This window comes from Capricornis sumatraensis, chromosome 8 (genome assembly GCF_032405125.1).
Source record: "Capricornis sumatraensis isolate serow.1 chromosome 8, serow.2, whole genome shotgun sequence".
Taxonomy (NCBI): domain Eukaryota; kingdom Metazoa; phylum Chordata; class Mammalia; order Artiodactyla; family Bovidae; genus Capricornis; species Capricornis sumatraensis.
This window is the reverse complement of record NC_091076.1, coordinates 1,906,397-1,931,140: the sequence shown is the minus strand read 5'-3', so window position 1 is coordinate 1,931,140 and position 24,744 is coordinate 1,906,397. Positions and strand designations below refer to the sequence as shown.

At 63.7% G+C, this 24,744-nt stretch overlaps 2 protein-coding genes across 3 annotated transcripts; one reads left to right on the top strand and one right to left on the bottom strand.

The window, feature by feature from the left end:
• The first annotated feature begins 532 nt into the window (after positions 1–532).
• Positions 533–19,005, top strand: TRPM5 (transient receptor potential cation channel subfamily M member 5). Its single transcript, XM_068976272.1, has 24 exons — positions 533–649; positions 1,005–1,185; positions 2,068–2,234; positions 2,988–3,171; positions 4,460–4,524; positions 4,650–4,841; positions 5,083–5,185; positions 6,528–6,646; positions 6,956–7,297; positions 7,438–7,578; positions 7,694–7,817; positions 8,120–8,265; positions 11,097–11,209; positions 11,721–11,813; positions 11,926–12,184; positions 12,314–12,432; positions 12,600–12,732; positions 12,806–12,980; positions 15,530–15,683; positions 15,995–16,176; positions 16,328–16,460; positions 16,982–17,054; positions 17,349–17,415; positions 18,773–19,005. Exons 1-24 carry the CDS (start codon positions 533–535, stop codon positions 19,003–19,005), a joined length of 3,615 nt encoding a protein of 1,204 aa, XP_068832373.1.
• Positions 19,006–19,032: 27 nt separating this feature from the next.
• TSSC4 (tumor suppressing subtransferable candidate 4) lies at positions 19,033–22,878 on the bottom strand. 2 transcript variants are annotated; one of them, XM_068977891.1, is made up of 3 exons: positions 22,750–22,878; positions 20,381–20,496; positions 19,033–20,228 (listed from the first exon to the last, which is right to left on the bottom strand). In XM_068977891.1, the coding sequence occupies exon 3, from the start codon at positions 20,204–20,206 to the stop codon at positions 19,229–19,231; it is 978 nt and encodes a 325-aa protein (XP_068833992.1). In that variant the 5' UTR covers positions 20,207–20,228; positions 20,381–20,496; positions 22,750–22,878; the 3' UTR covers positions 19,033–19,228. The 2 variants fall into 2 exon arrangements, with proteins under 2 accessions (XP_068833992.1, XP_068833993.1); XM_068977892.1 differs by lacking the exon at positions 22,750–22,878 and adding an exon at positions 22,034–22,738.
• Positions 22,879–24,744: the final 1,866 nt, after the last annotated feature.

Genomic DNA, 24,744 nt, shown 5'->3' with positions numbered 1-24,744 from the left:
GGAGGCCCCGTCCCTCCTCACCTGAGCTTCGTGCACCCGTTTGCCTGCCGCCCCCTCTCTGCCGGCAGCCGGCGCCCAGGTAGCCATGCCTGCCCTGGGTTGGCACGGCTGTGGTGGGGTATAGGGCGGGCTGCAAGATTCCCACTGCCTTTCGGGGTTTCCAGGACACCCCCTGCCGAAGGCTCAGCACAAGTGGCAATGGACAGGCTGGCTCGTGGTGCTGCGGGAGGGTGAGTAGAAGTGCGGGGTGGGGAGGGAGCCAGGAGGAGCGTCCATCCTGGCCTGGGGCAGGGAGCTCTGGCAGCTTGAAGAGAGCAATGCAGATGGGGGGCAGGCAGAGACCGAGGGGCTACAGGAGGGCTGGGGTCACGGTCAGGGTTGGGGACTGCAGGAAAGGGCGCTGGGGCAGGTGACTCCCTTTCTGCCTGCACCCAGGCTTCCCTGCGAAGGCAGCGGGGCCTCCATCAGGAGGTGGGCTGGGGCTCGCCTCGCGTGCCCTCAGGGTGGGCTCTGTCCCTGCAGACAGGACCCCATGCAGGATGCCGGGGGCACCCGTCCTGGCAGCCCCAGGGGTGCTGGAGACACACAGGGGCCGAGCCTGGGCCGGGGTGAGATCGTCTTCGGAGGGTCTGGGAAGAAGCGAGGCAAGGTGAGAGCTGCCCCCACCTGGGGACTGGCCGGCACCACCCTCTGTGCTACCCTGGGCCCTGGGCCTGGGACGCCCATCTCCTCTGGGCCACTCTCTCATAAGGGGTCTGTTTGGAGCCCCCAGGAAGGTGGAACTCTACAGCTGGCAGCCCCCTCTGGATTTTGCCTCCTACCCCAACACATGGCAGGTCCAGGCTCCTCCTCCAGCCAGCCCTGGCTGCTCACAAGTCACCCAGTGGGTCCAGATGGCCTGGGGAGCCCTGGCCTTCAGCTGTGGCCCTGCCCCCACCCTCTGGAGCCCAGCCCACCCCTGTGCCTAGCACCCCTCGCCCTGCCCCCCTGCTCCCACCCTGCAGTTCGTGAGGGTGCCCAGCAGCGTAGCCCCGTCTGTGCTCTTCAACCTCCTGCTGGCCGAGTGGCACCTGCCGGCCCCTAACCTAGTGGTGTCTCTGGTGGGCGAGGAGAGGCCCTTCGCGATGAAGCCGTGGCTGCGAGATGTGCTACGCAAGGGGCTGGTGAAGGCGGCTCAGAGCACAGGTGGGTCAGGGGGCAAGAGGGTCAGGGCACAGGTCAGGGGGCAGCTGGGTCAGGGCACAGGCAGGTCAGGGTACAGGTCAGGGGGCAGGCGGGTCAGGGCGCAGGCAGGTCACGGCGCAGGCGGGTCAAGAGGCAGGTGGCTCAGGGCGCGGGTGGGTCACAGTGCAGGTGGGTCAAGAGGCAGGTGGCTTAGGGCACGGGTGGGTCAGGGCACGGGTGGGTCAGGGCACAGGTGGGTCAGGGGGCAGGCGGCTCAGGGCGCAGGCAGGTCAGGGCGCAGGCGGGTCGGGGGCAGGCAGGTCAGAATACCTGAGAGGCCCCACGCTGGCCCTCAGCCGCCATCCCCATGGTCGCCTTCCCTCCGCGGCACTGCGGGGCGGTGGGAGCCGCTCTGGGGTACACGGCCAAGGGACTGAAGGTCTCCAGGCTCAGAGCCTCCCCCAGGAGAGCCGGGCCAAGTGTGGGGCCAACAGACCTCAGTGGGAGACCCGGGAAGGCTGCAGCCCTCACAGCCTGCTGCCCACAGCCGGGCCTCCCCGACCCCAGCTATTGGGACAGCACACTGGCCAGCCGGTCGCCGGGGTCAGAATTAAACTCCATGACTTTGATTTCAGGGGCTGGGCCTTCAGAAAGCCCAGTCAGGGAGGGGGCTTTCTGCCCTTCTCCACCCCAGAAATGACTGCAGAAGGGACAGAGGCCCTGCTGACTGTTGGGCCAAGGGCTGCGTGTGCTAGAAGGACATCCTGGGCTCTGGGCCAGCACAGACTGGGGTCAGAGTCTCTGTCCAGAGGGCAGCGGGGCCTGCCTCCAGCCCTAACCCTGACCTTGGTCCTGGAGGGCGCCTGGGGAGGCCCCTGTGCTCAGGGACCCCTGTGCCCACAGGAGCCTGGATCCTGACCAGCGCGCTCCGAGTGGGCCTCGCCCGCTACGTCGGGCAGGCTGTGCGCGACCACTCCCTGGCCAGCACATCCACCAAGGCCCGCGTGGAGGCCATCGGCATCGCCTCGCTGGGCCGCGTGCTGCACCGCCGGCTCCTGGATCACGCCCAGGTGGGCGCCAGGCTCTGGGCGCTCGGGCCGTGGGACAGAGCGGGACGGGGGTGCCCCCAGAGATCAGGGCTGGAGGACGCGCCTGACAGAGGCCACTAGGGCCATCTCACAGGCTGACCACACCACACCATCTGTGACTGAGCCCCACCTGCCAGGGCAGCAGTGGACAGACGAGCCCTAACCTTGGTGGTCGGGGTCGGGGTGGGCGGGGGGCGGCGTTCACAGGCCTGGGAGGGAATGAGGCTGCTCTAAGGGGCAGAGGTGGTGCCCTGGCGCCACGGGGTGGGGGGCGCTGGACCCAGAGCTGGTGGCGGGGGAGGGAGGCAGAGGGAGGGAGATGAAGGGGGGGGAGAGGGGATCCAGAGCCCTCCTGCCCAGTGAGAGGCCAGCAGAAGGCAGCACCTCCCAGGACCCGAGTGGGGAGGGGGCTGCCAGGCTCCCAGCCGGCCCAGGCCTGGAGTGGGCACCTGGTTTCCGAAGACCCCACCCAGACCGGCGCCCAGACACCCGGCCCGGCCACCACCCCGCAAGCTCTGTGACCTGGGGCTGGCTGGTGTCCTCCGCCCCACCCAGACGGGGGCCTGAGGCAGGTCCCCAGAAGGCCAGGCAGCTCCGTGAGTGGAGCCCCCCTCCACCCAGCATGTGGGGTTCTGTCTGGAGGGTACCCTCCCTGGGTGCCCCCCACAGCAGCAGCGGCCCTCCCTCCATCTGGGGGAGCAGGCCACGCCTGGGCCTCACGGTGTGTGTGCCTAGGGGGCCGGCCCCGTGCACTATCCCTTGGACAACGGAGGCGGCCAGGGCCCCTTCTGCCCCCTGGACAACAATCACTCCCACTTCATCCTGGTGGAGCCGGGGGCCCCCGGGGAGGGCGACGGGCCCACGGAGCTGCGGCTGCGTCTGGAGAAGTATATCTCGGAGCAGAGGACGGGTTACGGGGGTGAGGCTGCCCGGGGGCGGGGCTGCCTGCAGGGGAGGGGCGGGGGCGGTCCACAGGAGCGGGGGCTGCCGGGAACACCGTGGTGGGGGGTCGCAGGGGTGGACAGGGCTGAAGGACCACCAGCTTGGGCCGGGACGGGCATTCCAGGCACCAAACATGCCAGAGCGTTGAGACCTGGGCCACTGGGGGGTCCCGGGTGAGGGGGCTGCTGGCCAGGGTGATGGGGGGCAGGGCTTTGGGGAGTCCCTGGCAGGAGGGAGCATTTCCCCCAAGCAGCAGAGTGCTGCCAGTGCCCCCCACCCCCACCCCACCCCGACCAGAGGCCCGGCTGGGGGCTCCAGGATCTACCAGGAAAGTGAGACTTGCGAGTTTGCAGGGGCCTGTCTCCCTCCACCGCCGGCGGTTCAGTGCCTGCAGGGGGCAGTGCTGCCCGAGGAGCGGGCTCCAGCGTGGCCAGGGCGGGTCTGAAAGCGGGATTTGCCAAAGCCCGTGTATTTACAACTAACATTTACAAACAATCACAATATACGTGGGATCGCTGGCAATATTTATAAGCAGCACAAATATAATATTATTACACAAATATAATATTTATATTTGTGTCTGCCAACTGAGCACTCTAGTGAAAACGCAACCTCAGCCGCTTAACCCTCACCTTGAGGACGCAGGACTGGCCTGGGCTGCTGAAGCCGGGAGGCTCACATCCTCTCTGCCCAGTACCCTTCCCGCTCGGCAGGCGCCTTGGGAGTTAGAGGGGACCGCTCTCTGGGCCGGGGGCCATCCAGTCTGTTCTGCCTCCTCCGGGCAGCTTGCCAAGCTTCCCCACACAGCCCACCCGGCAGGTCCGGGCTTCTAGGGCTGCACATTCAGAAGTCTCGCAGCTGGTTTTCTGGGGGTAAGTGACTGACCCACGCCCCGCCTTCACCACCCTGAGGTGCTCTGGGGCCCTCGGATGGCCTGGCAAGGGGTCAGTGGAGCTTCCTGCCCTGGCCGGGGAGAGATGCCCGCCTTTGGAACGTGGTTGGCGTGGCCAGGGACCCAATGTTCGACTTGACATTTAAACAGCCACGAAGCGACCACACTGGAGAGAGGGGTGTGGGCCTGGCATTCTTATCCCGGGTGACAGGACAGCTGGGAGCCCCTCTGGAGAAAAAGACTCTTGCCTGGAGTTTGCCCAGAAACGCCGCAGGCTGGTGGTCTGAGGCCCGGGGGGTTGCCCCACAGGAGGCCTCCGGGCCCTCTGCTCACCCGGGCACCTGGGTGGACACTGTGCTCCATCTGCCCACAGGAACCAGCAGCATCGAGATCCCTGTCCTCTGCCTGCTGGTCAATGGGGGCCCCAGCACCCTGGAGGTAGGGCAGGCGGGGGTTTCCCACGGGGCCCCCCAGCCGGGGCCGGGATGGCGCCTGGTGCTGATCAGGCCCGGGATGGCGCCTGGTGCTGATCGGGCCCACTGTGCCCCCTCCGCCTGCCTCAGAGGATTTCCAGGGCCGTGGAGCACGCCGCCCCGTGGCTGATCCTGGCGGGCTCAGGGGGCATCGCAGACGTGCTCGCTGCCCTCGTGAACCAGCCCCACGTCCTGGCGCCCCAGGTGGCCGAGAAGCAGTTTAGGGAGAAGTTCCCCAGTGAGCACGTCTCCAGGGAGGACGTCGTGCGCTGGACCGGGCTGGTATGAGCCGCCGGAGAGAGGACCACGTGCTGGCCCTGCCCTAGACCCCAGCCCCTGGACTGCGTGTCCATGCCCAGCCCTGCTGGCTGCAAAGCCCCTGGGCTGGCCCCCGCTTCAGGCCCTTGTGGAGTGGGGATGCCTGGCTCTGAGGGTGGTGCTGCCCTGGGCCCGGGGGACGGCGGGCTGGCATTCTGGCTGGGGGCCGCGGGGTCACCTCCAGGCCTTTTTCCTGGGGTCCCAGCTACAGACCATCGTGGCCCACCGGCACCTGCTCACTGTACACGACTTCGAGCAGGAGGGCTCCGAGGAGCTGGACACAGTCATCCTCAAGGCGCTGGTGAAAGGTGAGGCCAGGCCGTGCCTGCCGGGGCCCCGCGGGAGGCGCTGGGCGGGGCGGGCGGCTGGCCAGCCCGGCAAGGGCAGCCCCCACCCCGGGCTCTCGGCCTCCAGGAGCCTGCGCCCGGGGTGGCGGCCCTCTGCTGTGATGCTGCGAGTGCCAGCGCGCGTGGCCGTGTGCGAGTGTTTGAGCGTGCGCACAGCCGCTGCTCACTTGGGCAGCAGCACGTGTGACCAGACTGGAGGAACACAGAGCATTCCAGGGCCTCCACACGATGATGACGTGCAAGTCCATGAGAGGCTCTGTCTCTGGAGGTTTTATGTTAGCTGTATTTTATCACAAATTTGTTTAACTATTTAATCATTCATCCCTAATTTTTACTTATTTAGTCTTGGCCGCGCTTGGTCTCTCTCGCTGCACTCGGGCTTTGCCCTGGTTGCAGTGTGCGGGCTCTCACCGTGGAGATCCCTCTTGTCACGGACACGGGCCCCAAGGTGCCCGGGCCTCAGTGGTGGTGCTGTGTGGGTTTCGCGGCACCACGGCACGGGGGAACCTCCCAGAGCAGGGAGTGAGCCTGTGTCCCCCTGCATTGGTGGGCGGATGCTTAACCTCTGGACCACCAGGGAAGTCCTTAGAAAACTACAGTGTTCGGTTAATTCAAGGGTTTCAGTGCTTTTTCAAGGTGGGCCACGCCTACTGTAGCTCCGGAGCACGTCCACCACCCAGAAGACCCACTAGGCCCCTGCTCCCCCTAGCCTTTGGCGACCACAAGCCTGCATGTCTATGGATCTGCCCGCTGGGGGCACTTCCTGGACATGGGCCCACACACCCTGTAGCCTTGGGAGTTCTCGGAGCACGATGCTCTGGGTGGCCGTTCAAGGCGCTGTAGCCGGTATAGGGGCGCCGGCCCTTCAGGACAGCGACAGTCCGCATTTTGTTTCCCTGTCCCCCTGTGGAGGGACATTCGGGTGGCCTCCACTTCCTGGCTGTCCCTCAGTGTGTTTCTCATTGAACGTAAACATCTGTTGCAGGGCTGACCGCTGGCAGGGGACACAGACAGGAAGGGGCTCTGTGGGGCAGGGGGCACCCTTGAGGAAGGGAAGGCTCCTCCAGATGCCTGCTCCCCACTATTCCACCCAGCCCTAGGGTCCCCTTGGGGTCCTGGAGCTCCCAGCAGTGGGGTGGGTGGAGTCTTGTGGCTCCTTGCCAGTACTCAGAGGGCGGGGAGGGAACCAGGGCATCGTTTCCATGGCCACACATCTAGGAGACCCACCTTGAGGGACCCTGTGCCCATTGGCTCTGCCGACGCCTGGGCTCTCCTTCACCCACTCCGCCTTCCCTGCCCGCAGCCTGCAAGAGCCACAGCCAGGAGGCACAGGACTACCTGGACGAACTGAAGCTGGCCGTGGCCTGGGACCGCGTGGACATCGCCAAGAGCGAGATCTTCAACGGGGATGTGGAGTGGAAGGTGGCTCCTGGCTCTGGCCGGCACCGGGCGGGGACCCTGACGAGGGGCTGGGGGCAGGTGGTGTCCAGGGCCAGCCTGGCCTGGCTGTTGCCAGGGAAGCCAGGCAGGCCAGGGCACCTCCCGTTGGGCCTCAGTCGTCCGCATCCCAGGCAGGATGGGCTAAATGTCAGTGGGCGCAGGCTGCCTCGGTGCAGAGGGACAGGCGAGGCGGGGCACCCAGGAGCTGGGGGTCTTGCGGAGGGTCCCCACGCCCCTCCCGTGGGCTCCCTTCTCCACGGGCTCCCTCTCACCCTCCACCCGGTGCCCCAGTCCAGTGACCTGGAGGAGGTGATGATGGATGCGCTGGTGAGCAACAAGCCGGAGTTCGTGCGCCTCTTCGTGGACAACGGCGCGGACGTGGCGGACTTCCTGACGTACGGGAGGCTGCAGCAGCTCTACCGCTCCGTGGCCCCCAAGAGCCTGCTCTTCGACCTGCTGCAGCACAAGCACGAGGAGGGCCGGCTGACGCTGGCCGGGCTGGGTGCCCAGCAGGCCCGGGAGCCGCCCGCCGGGCCGCCCGCCTTCTCCCTGCACGAGGTGTCGCGAGTGCTCAAGGACTTCCTGCACGACGCCTGCCGTGGGCTCTACCAGGCAGTGAGTGCAGGCAGGGGGGTGGCGAATGCGGCAGGAGGTGGGGGCGTGAGTGCGCGCGGGGGGCGGTGAGTGGGGCGGGTGGGGGTGTGCGGGGGGTGGGGGGGGGTGCGTGAGTGCAGGCAGGGCCGTGGCCACAGGCTGACACCCCTGCCCTCCAGGAGCGGGGCCCGGCCAGGAGGAACTCGGGCCAGAAGGGGCTTCTGGACTTGAACCAGAGGAGCGAGGACCCCTGGAGGGACCTGTTTCTGTGGGCGGTGCTGCAGAACCGCCACGAGATGGCCACCTACTTCTGGGCCATGGTGCGCATGGTGCGGAGGGCGGGAGGGGGGCTGGGGGTCCCGGGGGGCTGGGAGGACGCTGGGAGAGGCCTGTGGAGGCTGGGAGGTGGCTGCACACTTAGGCCCGGCCTCCCAGGGCCAGGAAGGGGTGGCTGCCGCTCTGGCCGCCTGCAAGATACTCAAAGAGATGTCCCACCTGGAGACGGAGGCCGAGGTGGGCCGGACTCTGAGGGAGGCCAAGTACGAGCAGCTGGCCCTGGGTGAGCACGGGGGTGGGCACCGGGGGCGGGGCTGGGTGCCTGATGAGGACAAAGCCCCACGTCTCGGGCCGGCCCAGCAGGGACACTCGGGGAGAGGGACGCCCCCACGTCCCAACGGAGAGGCCCCCACGTCCCGACGGGGAGGCCCCCACATCCCGACGGGAAGGCTGGGTGGGGACGGGCGTCTTTTGCAGCCCCCGGGAAGGTGGGCGCAGGCGCACAGCCCGTCCTGCGGGTCCAGCTCTGCGGGGGAGGCGCCCGGCGGTCGGGCCTGGGCATCACGCCAGCGGCCGCCCCCGCAGACCTCTTCTCCCAGTGTTACCGCCACAGCGAGGAACGCGCCTTCGCCCTGCTGGTGCGTCGGAACCGCTGCTGGAACAGAACCACCTGCCTGCACCTGGCCACCGAGGCCGACACCAAGGCCTTCTTTGCCCATGACGGGGTGCAGGTGAGCCCCGGGGCGTGCTGTGGGTGTGGCCTAGGCAGAGAGCAGGTGCCCCAGCCAGCTCCCTCAGGCCCTCACCTGGCCAGTGTCCAGGCCATCGGGGTGGGCAGGTCCATTCCTGGAAGCCGCCCACCTGACTCCCTCTGCTGGCCACTCTCCCCACTAGCCCCAAGTCCAGCCCTTTCTCCACCTCTCAGTTCAGTTCAGTCGCTCAGTCGTTTCCGATTCTTTGCGACCCCACGGACCGCAGCACGCCAGGCTTCTCTGTCGATCACCAACTCCCGGAGCTTACTCAAACTCATGTCCATTGAGTCACTGATGCCATCCAACCGTCTCATCCTCTGTCGTCCCCCTCTCCTCCTGCCTTCAATTTTCCCAGCATGAGGGTCTTTTCCAATGAGTTGGTTCTTCGCATCAGGTGGCCAAAGTATTGACGTTTCAGTTTCAACATCAGTACTTCCAATGAATATTCAGGACTGATTTCTTTTAGGATTGATTGGTTGGATCTCCTTGCAACCCGAGGGACTCTCAAGAGTCTTCAACACTACAGTTCAAAAGCATCAGTTCTTCAGCGCTCAGCCTTCTTTATGGTCCAACTCTCACATCCATACATGACTACTGGAAAAACCACAGCCTTGACTAGACGGACCTTTGTTGGCAGAGTAATGTCTCTGCTTTTTAATACACTGTCTAGGTTGGTCATAACTTTTCTTCTAAGGAGCAAGTATCCTTTAATTTCATGGCTGCAGTCACCATCTACAGTGATTTCGGAGCCCAAAAAGATAAAGTCTGTCACTGTTTCCATTGTTTCCCCATCTATTTGCCATGAAGTGATCGCATCTGATGCCATGATCTTAGTTTTCTGAATGTTGAGTTTTAGGCCAACTTTTTCACTCTCCTCTTTCACTTTCATCAAGAGGCTCTTTAGCTCTTCACTTTCTGCCATAAGCGTGGTATCATCTGCATCTCTGAGGTTGTTGATATTTCTCCCGGCAACACTGATCCCAGCTTGTGCTTCATCCAGCTCTGCATTTTGCATGATGTGCTCTGCATGTAACTTAAATAAGCAGGTGACAATACACAGCCTTGACATACTCCTTTCCCACTTTGGAACCAGTCTGTTGTTCCATGTCCAGTTCTAACTGTTGCTTCTTGACCTGCATACAGGTTTCTCAGGACGCAGGTCGGGGGGTCTGGTATTCCCATTTCTTTAAGAATTCTCTACAGTTTATTGTGATCCACACAGTCAAAGGCTTTGGCATAGTCAATAAAGTAGAAGTAGATGTTTTTCTGGAACTCTCTTGCTTTTTCCATGATCCAGCGGATGTTGGCAATTTGATCTCTGGTTCCTCTGCCTTTTCTAAAACCAGCTTAAACATCTGGAAGTTCACGGTTCACGTATTGCTGAAGCCTGGCTTGGAGAGTTTTGAGCATTACTTTACTAGCACATGAGATGAGTGCAATTGTGCGGTAGTTTGAGCATTCTTTGGCATTACCTTTCTTTGGGATTGGAATGGAAACTGACCTTTTCCAGTCCTGTGGCCACTGCTGAGTTTTCCGGATTTGCTGCATATTGAGTGAAGCATTTTCACAGCATCATCTTTTAGGATTTGAAATAACTCAACTGGAAATCCATCACCTCCACTAGCTTTGTTCATACTCATGCTTCCTAAGGCCCACTTGACTTCACGTTCCAGAATGTCTGGCTCTAGGTGAGTGATCACACCACCGTGGTTATCTGGGTCACGATGGTATTTTTTGCACAGTTCTTCAGTGCATTCTTGCCACCCCTCCCTAATATCTTCTGCCTCTGTTAGGTCCATCCTTTATTGTGCTCATCTTTGCATGAAATGTTCCCTTGTATCTCTAATTTTCTTGGAGAGATTTCTAGTCTTTCCCATGCTATTGTTTTCCTTTATTTCTTTACATTGATTGCTGAGGAAGGCTTTCTTATCTCTCCTTGCTATTCTTTGGAACTCTGCATTCAAATGGGTATATCTTTCCTTTTCTTCTCTGCCTTTAGCTTTTCTTCTTTTCTCGGCTATTTGTAAAGCCTCTTCAGACAATCATTTTGCCTTTTTGCATTTCTTTTTCTTGGGGATGGTCTTGATCCCTGCCTCCTGTACAATGTCACGAACCTCTGTCCATAGTTCTTTAGGCACTCTGTCCATCAGATCTAATCCCTTGAATCTACTTGTCATTTCTACTATATAATCATAAGGGGTTTGATTTAGGTCATACCTGAATGGTATAGCGGTTTTCCCTATTTTCCTCAATTTAAGTCTGAATTTGGCCATAAGGAGTTCATGATCTGAGCCAGTCAGCTCCCGGCCTTGTTTTTGCTGACTGTATAGAGCTTCTCTATCTTTGGCTGCAGAGAATATAATCAGTCGATTTCAAGGTTGACCATCTGGTGGTGTCCGTGTGCAGAGTCGTCTCTCGTGCTGTTGGAAGCGGGTGTTGGCTGTGACCAGTGGGTCTCTTGGCAAAACTCTGTGAGCCTTTGCCCTGCTTCATTCTGCACTCCAAGGGCAAATTCGCCTGTTACTCCAGGTGTCTCTCGACTTCCTACTTTTGCATTCCCGTCCCCTGTAATGAAGAGGACAGCTTTTTGGGGTGTTAGTTCTCCACTTCTGGTCTCAGCAAAAGTCAACCCTGCTAACCCGGAGCCTGGGCTCCCTCCATGGAAGGTGTTCCTTCTCCACCAGGAGGGAGGCTCTGGGGGCTCCAGGCTGGGAGGGCTGATGCCTTAGCTGAACCCTGAAGGGGTTCAGGCTGCTGCAGGCACTGGGGCAGGTGTGGAGGGTCGGGGCAACAGCACCCCTTTGTTTCAGGCCTTCCTGACCAAGATCTGGTGGGGGGATATGGCCTCGGGCACCTCCATCCTGCGGCTGCTGGGCGCCTTCTTCTGCCCGGCCCTTGTCTACACCAACCTCATCACCTTCAGGTCCGTCAGCACATGCAGCAGCCGCTTGCCAGAGCTGTGCTGGTGGCGACACAGCCCAGCCTCCCTCCCACCACCCCCGCCTGCATCCGCGTGGCCCCTGTGCGCCCCCTCCCCCCAGCATCCACATGGCCCCTGTGCGCCCCTCCCACACATCCTCATGGCCCCTGTGTGCCCCCTCCCCCCGGCATCCACATGGCCCCTGTGCGCCCCCTCCCCCCTCATGGCCCCTGTGCGCCCCCTCCCCCCGGCATCCACATGGCCCCTGTGCGCCCCCTCCCCCGTCATGGCCCCTGTGCGCCCCCTCCCCCCGGCATCCACATGGCCCCTGTGCGCCCCTCCCACACATCCTCATGGCCCCTGTGCGCCCCCTCCCCCGCCCCACATGCTTGTGGCCCCTCTGCGTGCCCCCTCCCCGCATCCCTCTGCAGTGCATCCGCTGGTTGGGTGCTCGGGGCCGAGTGGGAGCCTCGGGTGCCCTCCCCACGACCCTGAGGGGCTCCTGTGCTCGCAGCGAGGAGGCCCCTCTAAGGACAGGCCCAGAGGACCTGCAAGAGCTGGACAGTCTGGACACAGAGAAGAGCCTGCTCTGCGGCCTGGGCAGCGGGTGAGGGCCTGCAGAGGGGGCAGTGGTGGGGAGCTGGACTTCCGCGGGCAGGAGCGAGCTCTGGACCCTGGGTGCCCGTCTTACCATTGGCCGTGGCCTCCTTCGGGCGCAGGGCGGAGGAGCTGGCCGAGGCGCTGAGGAGCGAGGGTGACCGAGGCCGGAGAGCCGCCTTCCTGCTCACGCGCTGGAGGAAGTTCTGGGGGGCGCCCGTCACTGTGTTCCTTGGGAACGTGGTCATGTACTTTGCCTTCCTCTTCCTGTTCACCTACGTCCTGCTGGTGGACTTCCGGCCCCCTCCTCGGGGGCCGTCGGGGCCTGAGGTTGCCCTCTACTTCTGGGTCTTCACGCTGGTGCTGGAGGAGATCCGGCAGGTCAGCGGTGGGCCCGGCCCGGTTGCAGACGGAGCCCGGGGGGTTGCGGGTCACAGCCCGGCCCAGGAGGGGCCGTGCCCTGCGAGGGGGCACCGAGGCCGCCATCACTGGGCCATCTGCCCCCGCCAGGGCTTCTTCACGGATGAGGACACGCACCTGGTGAAGAAGTTCACGCTCTACGTGGAGGACAACTGGAACAAGTGTGACATGGTGGCCATCTTCCTGTTCATCGCCGGGGTCACCTGCAGGTCTGGGGGCCCCAGGGCCTGGCGGGGGCAGCCCCGGGGGGCTGGGGGGCAGGGCTGCCTCCAGGATGGGCCCGCCCGGGCCTGGCGCCCGTGCTGTGCGTCCCGGAGGAAGCCCCAGCCCTCTCTGGGCGTGGGCGGCCGCCCAGCCTGCCCTCCCGCCCACCCAGGATGCTGCCCCGGGCCTTCGAGGCCGGCCGCACGGTGCTCGCCATCGACTTCATGGTGTTCACGCTCCGGCTCATCCACATCTTCGCCGTCCACAAGCAGCTGGGCCCCAAGATCATCATCGTGGAGCGGATGGTGAGCCCGGGCCGGGGCGGCGAGGCGGGGCCCCGCCCGGCGGGTGCTGACCCTTCTCCCCCCCGCCCCCGAGATGAAGGACGTCTTCTTCTTCCTCTTCTTCCTGAGCGTGTGGCTCGTGGCCTACGGCGTGGCCACGCAGGCGCTGCTGCACCCGCACGACGGCCGCCTGGAGTGGATCTTCCGCCGCGTGCTCTACCGGCCGTACCTGCAGATCTTCGGGCAGATCCCGCTGGACGAGATCGACGGTCAGCACTCAGCCCGGGCCGGGGGGCTCCGCGCGGGCCCCCGCCCCGGGGAGTCACAGCACTGAGACCCCCTAGCAGCACACTCCTTCTGTAAGACCCTGACAGCCGGCCCTTCAGCAGGGCCTCTGGGGGTCACAGGAGACCCTGGCCTGATGGCTGACGGAGGGGAAGTCCCCAGGGCCAGCCCCCAGGCCCGGCACACCTGCCAGGTCATGTCCAGGCTGATAGGTGCCAGCTGCGGAGGCCCCAACCTCGGGCCCTGGGCGGGAGACAGAGATGGAGCTGTGGGCAGAGAGGGCCGTGGGCAGGCACTGGGCAGAGGGCTGGGCGCCCCCCTCACCGGCCATTGCCTGGTCTGGGCCCCAAGCTGGCCCTCCCAGCACGTCCCCACCAACAGTATGCATGCGGCCCACCCGCTGGGGAGGCCCTCAGCTGGAAGGCTGCTCCTGAGGGCACCCTAGCTTCTGGGGACCCACCCGACATGTGAGCCCAACACCCTGTCTGGCTTGTGTGGCCTGCCTGAGGGGGTGTCTCCAGGGAGGCCCCTGTATAGGGGTGGGGGTGGGGGCTGGTGGAAAGTGAAATTGCTCAGCGTTGTCCGACTCTTTCGGACCCTATGGACTGTAGCCCACTAGGTTCCTCTGTCTATGGGATTTTCCAGGCAGGACTACTGGAGTGGGTTGCCATTTCCTTCTCTAGGGGACCTTCCTGACCCAGGGATTGAACCTGGGTCTCCTGCATTGAGGGCAGACTCTTTACTGTCTGAGCCCCCAGGGAATCCTCCAAGAATTTCCTATGATAGTGCAGTGGTGGGTAGGGGGTGCTCGGGGAGCCTCAAGCTGGACCCAGAACACCTGTGTGGGCCCCGGCATGGCTGGGGTTCACTGAGGAGAAGGAGAAGGGGAACCAGCCCCTCCAACAAGGGGGGCCAGCGTGGGGGCCCAGGGCTCCAGCCATGCTGGGCCCTCCCGGGGTGTGGAGCGGGGGCAGGGGGTCCTTTACTCAGGCGGGTGTCACGGGGCGATCATGGGCGCAGAGTCCCTGAGACTGACTGCAGCCGCTAATGAGGCAGGTCAGCGCCCGTAACCTGGTAAATATTTGTCCATGGGACGAGGACGTGACTGAGACCGGCGGGCTCCGGGCTGAGCGGCTGTGCCGTCACGGGAGCTGCTTTCTAATTAGAGGGTTTTGCGGGCTCATTTCCTGGGCTGTTTTCTTAGTCCCCCCCACGTGTGCTCTCCCGTGGGCACCGTTTTCCAGGCCATTAGTTTAATGGGCCCCTGCCTGCTCTCCCCGGGCAGCCCCACCTGGGGGACGCTGCCATGACCTCCAACTGCCCCAGTCCCACGGGCCTCCTCGGGAGGAGGCGGGACAAGTGGGCGCCCAGGACCGGGCAGGGGTGGGGTCCCTCCCACCCTGATGGCCACGCATGGGTACGAGGGAACTCTGTTATGGTTTGGAGTCCCTAGGAGCCCGGGGTCACCTGGGCAGGACTAGGGGGTGCAGGCTTCCAGGGGTCCAGTTTTCAACACCACTGTAGCTGCCAGGCTGAGCCCCACTGTGGCAGCGCCAGCCTGGGCGTTTGCTGAGGGTCCCTCCCCCTCCCCGGGTCTCAGGGTGGACCCCCGGCCAGCCCCTCCCTGGGAGCCCACCGCCCCGTGGGCAGAGGGTGGTTTGCTAACTTACAGGCCGAGAGGGAAGGCATCCTCAGCCTGCGGTCCCAGCTGGGGTCCTGGGAGGCCGCGGGAGCCGGCTCCAAGTGTCCCGGGCAGATCCCCTCTCTGGGCCCCAGGAGGCCCCGGGACCACCCATCTCCCAGCTGGGCCTGGCGGCGCCTCTGAAAGTCCCGAGGGAGATGCAGGCGCCTCGTCACCACGGAGCTGCTTCCATCAGACGTGCAGGCTCTCCGGGCTGCTCGGGGTGCCCAGGGCGAGAACGGATCTACAGGCCAGGAGGGCGGGGGCAGCTAGGGAGGGGTCTCACACAGAGCCCCCAACCCCCATCGAAGTACCTCACTCAGGACGGGCTCATCCCGTGAGGGAGACACACACGGCTCGAGGAGCCGGCTCGTCCTTGAGCCTGCGGTAACCTGTGTCAAGGGCGTTCTGCCTTTGGGAAGGTGCAGACCTGCCCCGCCTCAGACTCCTGTGGCGGGCGGTGAGCCACAGGCCTGAGAAGTCCTGCAGGAGAGACCCCACGCCCTCGCCAAGGCCAGTGCCCCCCACGCTGGCTGTGAGCAGAGATTTGGGTGAGGGTGGGGTGACACGGGCTGGGCTCTGGCTCCAGAGCCCGTGGGCCGCTGTGACCTCAGCCCAGCGAAGCGGGGGGACGCGGGGCTGGCACGGCCAGGCAGACCACCCAAGACCTGGTTGTCCCAGGACTTGGAGTCTGAGCGCCGAAGCCCGGACTATGCCCAGGAAAGCACGGGGACTGGCTGCCTCCCCAGCACCCCCGCCCCGGGTGGCCTCAACCGCAGGGACACGACTCTGGACGCCCGAGGGTGCTGGCGGCTCGGGCCCGCCCCAACCCCCCGCGCCCGGCCCTTGCAGAAGCCCGCGTGAACTGCTCCCTGCACCCGCGGCTGCCGGAAGGCTCGCCCTCCTGCCCCAACCTCTACGCCAACTGGGTGGTCATCCTCCTGCTGGTCACGTTCCTGCTGGTCACCAACGTGCTGCTCATGAACCTGCTCATCGCCATGTTCAGGTGGCTGCCCTGCTGCCTGGCTCTGTGCACTCGGGGGCCTTGGTTCTGCCCCCCAGCCCAGACCTGCCGGCCCTCCAGCCCGCAGGGGGCAGTCGCCTCTCTGCCCTCAGGAGGGGCTTGGATAAGGGGTGTCACCCCAGAGCTGGGGCTCCCCTCTGGCGCTCAGGGCACCGAGGAGGTGGCGCAGGCCCGGCAGGTGTGTGCGGGCGGGTGCCCGGGTCTGCCAGGCTGCAGCAGAGGGGTGGTGGGGGACCCTGGGGGCGGGGCGGGGATTAGGGCCACGTGCCCACGCCGCCCCCGGTCGCCCGCAGCTACACGTTCCAGGTGGTGCAGGGCAACGCGGACGCCTTCTGGAAGTTCCAGCGCTTCCACCTCATCGTGGAGTACCACGAGCGCCCCGCGCTGGCGCCCCCATTCATCCTCCTTAGCCACCTGAGCCTGGTGCTCAAGAGGCTCCTGCAGAGGGGGACCCCGCAGAAGCGGGCACGCCTGGGTGAGGCTCCTGCCAGAGCCGCACGGACGGAGGGGCCCTGGGCGGGGCCAGGGGGCAGCGGGCTCCATCCCCCTCTGCGGCAGCCCCAAGGGCCTGCCCACCGTGGGGCCTCCAGGCCTGGGCCCTGCCCTGAGGCTGCCCGGCTCCACAGAGAGGGACCTGCCAGAGCCCCTGGACCAGAAGGTGGTCACCTGGGAGGCGGTGCAGAAGGAGAACTTCCTGAGCGAGCTGGAGAAGCGCCGGAAGGAGGGCCAGGAGGAGCTGCTGCGGAAGGCGGCACACAGGTGCGGGGGCGCCGAGCCCACAGGGCTGCCTGCGAGGGCCAGCGCCCTCCCCGCAGGGCCGGGAGGTGGTGGGGGCGCTGGTGGAGGGCCGGCTCAGGGCGGCTGGGAGATCTCTGGGGGTGGCAGGCTGCCTTAAGGCTGGCGTGACCCCTCATGTCACTGGGTCTGGGCTGGGTAGGGACGTGGCCCGGTTCTAACAAACAGCCTCTCACCCTGGACTGGGCTCTGCTGGGTCAGGCCTGCCCTACACTTGAGGGTTGGTGCCAGTACTCATGGGGTTCCTCCTGCTCTGGGGCGAACCTCACACCCACATGCCTGGTCCTGCCTGCGGGTGGGGACAGCCCTGACCGCCCTCCCACCATGCCCAAAGGGCCGGAGAACCCTGAACTCAGGCGCCCACAGAGCCTCAGTGACCCCCAAACGCACCCGAAGGGCCTGGGCATCAGGGCAGGGTGATGGGAAGGCCCCTGGTGTGGGGCACTGGCCTTCAGCAGCCTGCCGCCTCCCCGCTCCCGCCACAGGGTGGACGTCGTAGCCAAGTACCTCGAGGGCCTGAGGGAACAGGAGAGGCGCGTCAGGCATCTGGAGTCTCAGGTGGGTGGGCGGGCGGACCAGGGTGCCCTTCTCCCTGGGCAGGGCCTGGCAGGTGGGCGTGCAGTCAGGCCAGGGGCAGGGTGGAGAGGGCCTGGGGCTTCGGAACTCCTGCCTGCCCCTCCGGGAGGAGACCCTGCCGCTCCCTGGGGGTCCACTCCTCACACACACACTGGAGCCTCTTCCTCCCTCTCCTCGAGTGACAGCCGCCAGAGCGGGGTTGGGGGCAGCTGGCTGGCAGGGCCGGGGGGGTGGATGCGGGCTCGGCCCCGGAGCCCCCAGCCTTCCCTCTTCCAGGTCGGCTACTGCGCGGCGCTCCTCTCCTCCATGGCTGAGTCACTGGCCCGTGGCAGCGCCTACTGGAGTGAGTGTGATGGCCCCCATGCCCTGGGCACTCGGGGGGCGGGTGGGCACGGGCAACCCTCTGCCAGCCTGCAGGCCTGGGGGCTCTGTCCTCTGCCACACTGTAGGCCTCCGCTTTCCACCTTTCCTGGGAGAAGACAGGCCCAGGTTTTGGATGGTCCTTGGCTGGCCATGGTCTTTAGGGTGGGTGTGACCCTCTGTGGGAACCCACCGACTCAACTGGGGCGTGGTTCATGGGCCCCACTGGCTGCTTCCCCCACCCACCCTGCCCAGGGCCAGCTCTCTCCAGGGCTGCCCCACTGGGTGCCCAGCAGCTGTAAAGGGGTCTTCCTCCCCCCCAGACTCTCAGAACTCCAGCGCCGGGAACCCACCAGCCTCTGCTGACCACGGAGGAGCCCTGGGTAGCAGGGAGTGCCCAGAGGCTGGCCAGCCACCCTCCAACCCCTGAGCCACTTGGACATGAGCGCAGGGAGCCCTGCATTCCCAGGGGCCCAGGCCTGGAGGGCACGGCCCTCGGCTAGTCATCCTGGGCCTCGTGGAGATGCCGGCACACCCCACCACCAGTCAAGCCCCCCCAGGTGGGATGCACCGCCCTCGCCCTGCCCAGCACCTCCGCAGGCCTGGGAGTGCAGCGGTGCGTGTCACGGGCCCCCGAGCCCCATCCAGAGCCAACCAGCTGGGGCCAGAAGAGCAGGCCTCGCCAGATGTACTGCTGGGGGGCCTCCCTTTAGGGGGGCAGCTGCCTTGGGGTCCATGCCCAACCTGTGTCACCCACCAAGAGATGTCTTTTTCTGAAATGCTTGGAGTTAGGATCTCTGTCTTCAAGACCCAGGCTGAGCGTTCAGCGTCAGCTGCTGCCCCACGCCAGACAGCGCACTCGGCGAGTGCCGGGCCATCCCGTCTGGGCAGTGGTGGCAGGTCACCACCCCTAGAGGACCCAGCACCACCCCCCGAAAACTGCTTTACGGTCAATGGAGCTGGGAAAGCACACCCACACCTGGGGCTGCAGTCCCAAGGCAGAGGGGACCCCGGGAGGCGTATGTTTAGCGAAGCACGTGACAAGGGACGGAGTCCAGGCCCCTCTGGGAGCCCCACACAAGGCGAGTGGGCAGCCAGGCTGGTCTCCCCTTCCCTTGGGGACCTGGAGCCCTGGGGCAGGGGACACAGCGGCAGGGCCAGGCTGGGGCTTGACAGCAGTCACCGGAGCCACCTGGGCGCCCTCTAGGGACCGGCTCAGCGACCAGCACAGCAGTCAGCAGCCCTGGCGACACCTGCCAGCCCCACACACAGGGGTCAGCACAGCGTGCAGGGCCACCGGCCGCCGCTCCCCGGCCACACTCCCACTCTGCTCTCCCCAGATCCACATCAGCCCCCGTCCCCGGCCCTCACGCCAGCAGCTGGGAGTCCTCCCTGGGACGGGCTGAGGTCTCAGCCTCTTGCTCGGGACCAAGGAGGGACTCGCCTCAGTCGAATAGAAGGACCTCCTCCTGACGAGTGCGGGACACTGGGGGCTGGAGGGCGGAGGGCCCCGGCTGCGGTCGCCGGGGGAGAGGTGGTTCACACAGATACACAGAGCCAGAGAAACACGTAGAGCCTTTACTGTCTCCCGGGTAGAGAATGGGTTGGGCCTCCATCGCCCCCGGCCCACACCCTGGCGAGGTCTCCATTTCCTGGTGGCACCTACAGGCAGCCGGCGGGCCAGCTTGCTGCCCTGGAGCCCTGAGCCCGCTCCAGCCCTGAAGCCACCCCGGGGGCAGCGGTGGCCAGCCTTCCAGCACAGCCAGGTCAGGGAGGCGGCTGAGCAGTTTCCCGGTTCACACCTCCGCACCTGGGGCCTCGGGGCTGCCACCCTTGCTCCGGAAGTGGTCCCTGCTCCGCTTCTTGCTGCCATGGAAACCCACTGTCTCCACCAGCGGGGGGCTGCACCCAGAGCCGGCCTGGGCCATGCCCAGAGGTGCACCCACCTCCTGCAGGCCCCCTCGGGGTCCACTCCACTCCTCGGCTTCGGGGCTCCCGGGCCTGGCCAGGTGAGCCAGCTCCACGGGGCCCTCGCCCCCCGCCGCTCCTGGAACCCCAGGGTCACCCCTGCCCGGCTCCCCCGCCCTCCTGGGTACCCTCCTCCTGTCGGGCCGAGCCTCGCTGGCTCGGGTGGGTTTGGTGAAGACAAGCCGGCCCTCCCCGCAGCTGGAGGGGTCCTGGTTGAAGGAAAGCATGTAGTTGCCGGGGGCGGCCAGGTTCTGCGGGCCCAGGAAGGCCAGGGCGGCAGCCCGGTTGCTCTGCTCGCTGGCCTCGGCCACATCTTCCAGGCTGTACCTGGTCCAGCGCTCAGGGTGGGTCACGTAGTCAGGGACAGGGGGCGCCCTTGGGGCAGCAGGGCTCCCAGCAGCCCTACCTGGGCCCCCCGCTGCAGGCTGGCTGGAGGGTGTCGGCAGCTGCCGGAAGCTGCCCCCGTCACCCGGGCTGGCTGGAGCCACAGCAGGCACAGCCCGCCTGGCGGCCCCCTCCAGCCCATCAAAGATGCTGTGGCTGCGCTGCGAGAATGTGGAGCTTGTGCCTCTCAGGTGGAAGGGCTGCACTGCCTCTGTGGGGAGGCCTCTGGGGGGCGAGGGGGGCTCATCGGGGCACGAATCCCCGGACGCCTCCCCAGGCAGCGCCCCCGGGGACAGGGCAGCCGCCCCAGCGCCATCAGGCAAACTAAGGTCGGAGTCCGAGTCGCTGAGGGAGCCAGTGTCCGGAGGCAGGGCGTCGGCCTCCGAGTCCAGGAAGTGTCGGCTGTCCCCTGCCTCTGCCATGCGTCCCCAGACCACGCCACACCTGCACCAAAACAGCCCCGGGAGTCCCCAGGACACAAGCTCACACCCACCACCCCAGGCAGGACCAGCAGGAAGAGCAGTGTCCCAGGAGGAAGGCCCAGCCCCCACCCCCACCCCCGCCCCCGCCGCACCGACCAAAAGCCCTCCTCTTACCTCCCCGTCTGATGGGCGCCTGCTGGATGCTGGAGGGCAGGTGGATTGAATGCTGACGAAGGTTCTTGGTGGCAAAGGCCCCCTGGCACGGCTCTGCTCAGTGGCTCGGTGACTGGCTAAGGGCAGGGAGGGACAGCCAGCCATCAGACCAGATGGCGGACAAATGGAAGTGGTGCCAACATCCCCGGAGTGGGCCTGGGTTTACAAAGCCCCCAAAACAGCCAGGCCCAGGAGCTGGTCCTTTTGACTTGTCACCTCCCTCAGTCCTCGCCAGGCAGGGTTGACTAGAGCCACTAGCGGACCCGCACAGGGTGGTCTGGTAGAGAGCAGCCAGCCGGGGTGTCAACCCAGGGTCACCAGCAATCCTTGCGCTCCCTCTATCGGCCACGTGTGGTAGTGGCAGGCAGTACGCTTAGTAGCTCAGTTGCGTCCGACTCTTTGTGGCCTTTTGGATTGTAGCCTGCCAGGCTCCTCTGTCTGGAGAAGGCAAGGGCACCCCACTCCAGTACTCTTGCCTGGAAAATCCCATGGACGGAGGAGCCTGGTGGGCTGCCGTCTAGGGGTCGCACAGAGTCGGACACGACTGAAGCGACTTAGCAGCAGCAGTAGCAGCAGCAGGCTCCTCTGTCAACAGGATTTTCCAGGCAAGAATACTGGAGTGGGGTGCCATTGCCTTCTCCAATAAATAAGGAATGAATGAATGACGTATAACATGTAATTTTGTGCTAAAGCAGGTATCATCCTCCTCACACTGGCTAGCAGCTGCAGGTGTGAAACATTAAAACAAAATGGAAACTGAGGGTATTCTGGCCATTAACTGAGTAATTTTTCACTTCGGAGAAAGACTGTCACTGTTTCGTTTTGACACAGTGCCGGTGTTTCCACACACTAGCATATTCAATTACTTTCTAATGGATTACAAGTTGTGAAGGGTGATCACTCTTTTCAAAAAGTGAAATTATAGAATCGACATTGTATCAGTCACTAGTCTAATCGTGGTAACTGACACGTCCTGTGGTGGTTCCACGTGATAGCTTATTACATGTTTTCAGGTCAGTGAGTGCTCAGAGGGACGGAAAACAGCTGACAGTCCTGGCGGTAACTGCAAACTGGCTCACTGAACAGCTCGAACTGACTCAGTCAGACTTCACAAACATTTGTTGTGTGGATGAGGAGTACATTTATTCACTGTGCTAACAACTGCAATAAAGAATTGTAGAGCTTGCTGTGGGATGCTGCCTGGGAGAAGGGCAGGCAGGAAGTACTCCACAAAGCCGGAGGCACCTGCCGGCTCTGTGGGGAGGAGGTGTGCTCCTGAGTGCAGAGATGCCCTGGCAGCTCCAGAAGGGACTGCAGCCAGGTCCTTGACATCTGAGGGTCAGGCTCTCAGGAAGCTGGCTCAGCCTTGCTTGGCAGAGGCCGGCCCCACAGCTCCTGAGGCAACCTCCAGCGACATCTGCGATCCTCCACACACCCTTCACTTTCCCAGCGGAGCACAGAAGTCCTGCCAACACCTGACTAGCATTCCAGTGTCACCAGGCACCCTGAAACTTGTTTCCAGGCTCAGAGGACAGGCCTCAGCCTCCACCAACTTCCTCTTCCCACCAGGCCTCCCTTGCTTGCCCAGGGTGTCTCTGTTGCTCCTGCACCCACCAAAGACCAGGCCAGTTGGACCAGGAGTGGCTCTGAGTGCCCTGCTCCAGGTCAAACACAGGCGAGATCTCCATTCCTCTGGGCCTTGCATGGCTCCCAAAATGAAGGAACGACTCCAGGAAAGGGGACACGAAGTAAACGCCAACGGTGTCTGTTTTAGGGCTGGCAGGACAGGAGTGGGGAGATAATTGGCCCGTCATTCAGTACACTGGAGGCAAAGCTGGAGCTTCAACCAGCCTCCGGCCTCCTAAATTTGCACTCCCGTCCCCTGGACGCCCGTGATCAGTGGGACACTCCGAGGGGAGCCGGGAATCGCGCCCCAAGATCGAGCATGCCAGGTCTGCGTCTCTTGAGTTCTCTGAGAACTTCCTGAGCTCACTGGAGGGCAGAGCTGAGTCCAGGCTGACGGAGGCGCGGTTTTCTCAGGGCCGGGGTCGGGGCTGGCCAGGTCCCAGGGAGCGCTGGCTTCCTTGAGGGTTGTCTCTCTCCCCCAGGAGGCAGAGCCTTGATTTTCTCCACTCCACGCGCCCAGAATCTCGGCGCGTGCCCAGCAGGCGCTCGTTGTCAGCTGCCCGAGTCCTACGGCCAAGTCGGGCGGGGGCGGGCCAAGGGCCCGGGCCTCACGAGGGTCTCCCTGGTTGGGGCAGCAGACTACGGACAGTGGCCCGCTGAAGCCGGACGGGTCAGCAGCGCGGCCCTCCCCACCAAAAACCTACCGGCTCACTTCGGCCTGACTGCCTCCATCTTGAGCCGCGCTCAGCCCCGTGGGAAACCGAGTCCCCCGCTGGCCGATGGCCGCTTCTCCCGCGCCTGAGGAACTACATCTCCCACAAGGCACCTGGCTTCCACTCCTGAGGCCTATCGGGAGTGATGACTTTGCGCATGCGCTGCCTTCCCTACAGGAAACCGTGACGCTCCTTCGCGAAGAGACCGGAATTGACTCGGGGAGGGAGTCTGGGTGAGGAGGCAGGGCTGCGACTCCCAGAATGCTCCAGGGCTAAGGGCCCGAGCCTCGTTCCTGGTACTGTAGCCCACTTTGCCGGAAGCTGCGAGCACCGGAAGTGCGTCAACGTATCCGGCGCGGTTCCCAGGCACTTCCGGTGCTGTTCCGGAGCAGCCGTTCCTGCTCTCTCGGGTCCCTGGAACCGGGCCGCGGGGCGTGTCCCGCGGTGTACATTTGTCCCGCCCACTGGACGACTCGGGCAGGCCGCCGCGTGGCAAGCCGCCTGAGGGAGGCGCCCTGGCCTCGCCTGCCGATCGTCTGACGGGTCATTTCTCCTCCGAAAGTGAGTCTCCCAGTCGTGTCCGACTTTGCGACCCTGTGGACTATTCAGTTCAGTCGCTCAGTCGTGTCCGACTCTTTGCGACCCTATGAATCGCCGCACGCCAGGCCTCCCTGTCCATCACCAACTCCCGGAGTTCACTCAGACTCATGTCCATCGAGTCGGTGATGCCATCTGGCCATCCCATCCTCGGTCGTCCCCTTCTCCTGCCCCCAATCCCTCCCAGCATCAGGGTCTTTTCCAATGAGTCAACTCTTCGCATGAGGTGGTCAAAGTACTGGAGTTTCAGCTTTAGCATCCCAGGGTTGATCTTCAGAATGGACTGGTTGGATATCCTTGCAGTCCAAGGGACTCTCAAGAGTCTTCTCCAACACCATGGTTCAAAAGCATCAATTCTTCGGCGCTCAGCCTTCTTCACGATCCAACTCTCATATCCATACATGACCACAGGAAAAACCACAGCCTTGACTAGATGGACCTTAGTCGGCAAGGTAATATCTCTGCTTTTCAATATGCTATCTAGGTTGGTCATAACTTTTCTTCCAAGGAGTAAGCGTCTTTTAATTTCATGGCTGCAGTCACCATCTGCAGTGACTTTGGAGCCCAAAAAAATAAAGTCTGACACTGTGGACTATACAGTCCATGGAATTCTCCAGACCATAATACTGGGATGGGTAGCCCTTCCCATCTCCAGAGTATCTTCCCAACCCAGGAATTGAACCCAGGACTCCTGCGGAGTCTTCACCAGCTGAGCCACCACGGAAGCACCCGCCGAAGCTCAGCGCAGATCCCTGACTCCCCTGGTGGACGGCCAGAGCGAGCCCCCTCGGCCAGGGCCGCACCCAGGAATCCAGGGTTCAGGCCATGCTGCAGCCCAGCCCAGGAACCCAGAGAGGAAACAGGGCCCATTTTAATGTGTCCCAACCTTCGGGCTTAAGACCTCCCCGGTGGCTAAGACGGTAAAGCATCTGCCTACAAAGCGAGAGACTTGGATTCGATCCCTGGGAAGATCCTCTGGAGAAGGCAATGGCACCCCACTCCAGTACCCTTGCCTGGAAAATCCCATGGATGGAAGAGCCTGGTAGGCTACAACCCGTGGGGTCGCAAAGAGTCGGACATGATTGCGCGACTTCACCTTAACCTTGGGACACATCTTATGGCAGCTGATCCCATCACTTCATGGAAAAAAGATGGGGAAACAGTGACAGACTTTATTTTGGGGGGGCTCCAAAATCACTGCAGATGGTGACTGCAAACATGAAATTAAGACACTTGCTTCTTGGAAGAAAAGTTACGACCAACCTAGACAGTTTATTAAAAAGCTGAGACATTACTTTGCCAACTCCATCTAGTCAAAGCTGTGGTTTTTCCAGTAGTCATGTATGGATGTGAGAGTTGGACCATAAAGTTGAGCACTGAAAAATTGAT

What these genes read in the sequence shown, in the direction of transcription:
- TRPM5 (XM_068976272.1), top strand. Translation starts at nt 533, where the DNA reads ATGCAGGATGCCGGGGGCACCCGTCCTGGCAGCCCCAGGGGTGCTGGA. An exon ending in ACGGGGATGTGGAGTGGAAG is followed by an intron (nt 6,647 to 6,955) that starts GTGGCTCCTGGC and finishes CCGGTGCCCCAG; the next exon opens with TCCAGTGACCTGGAGGAGGT. An exon ending in ACCAACCTCATCACCTTCAG is followed by an intron (nt 11,210 to 11,720) that starts GTCCGTCAGCAC and finishes CTGTGCTCGCAG; the next exon opens with CGAGGAGGCCCCTCTAAGGA.
- TSSC4 (XM_068977891.1), bottom strand. Translation starts at nt 20,206, where the DNA reads ATGGCAGAGGCAGGGGACAGCCGACACTTCCTGGACTCGGAGGCCGAC.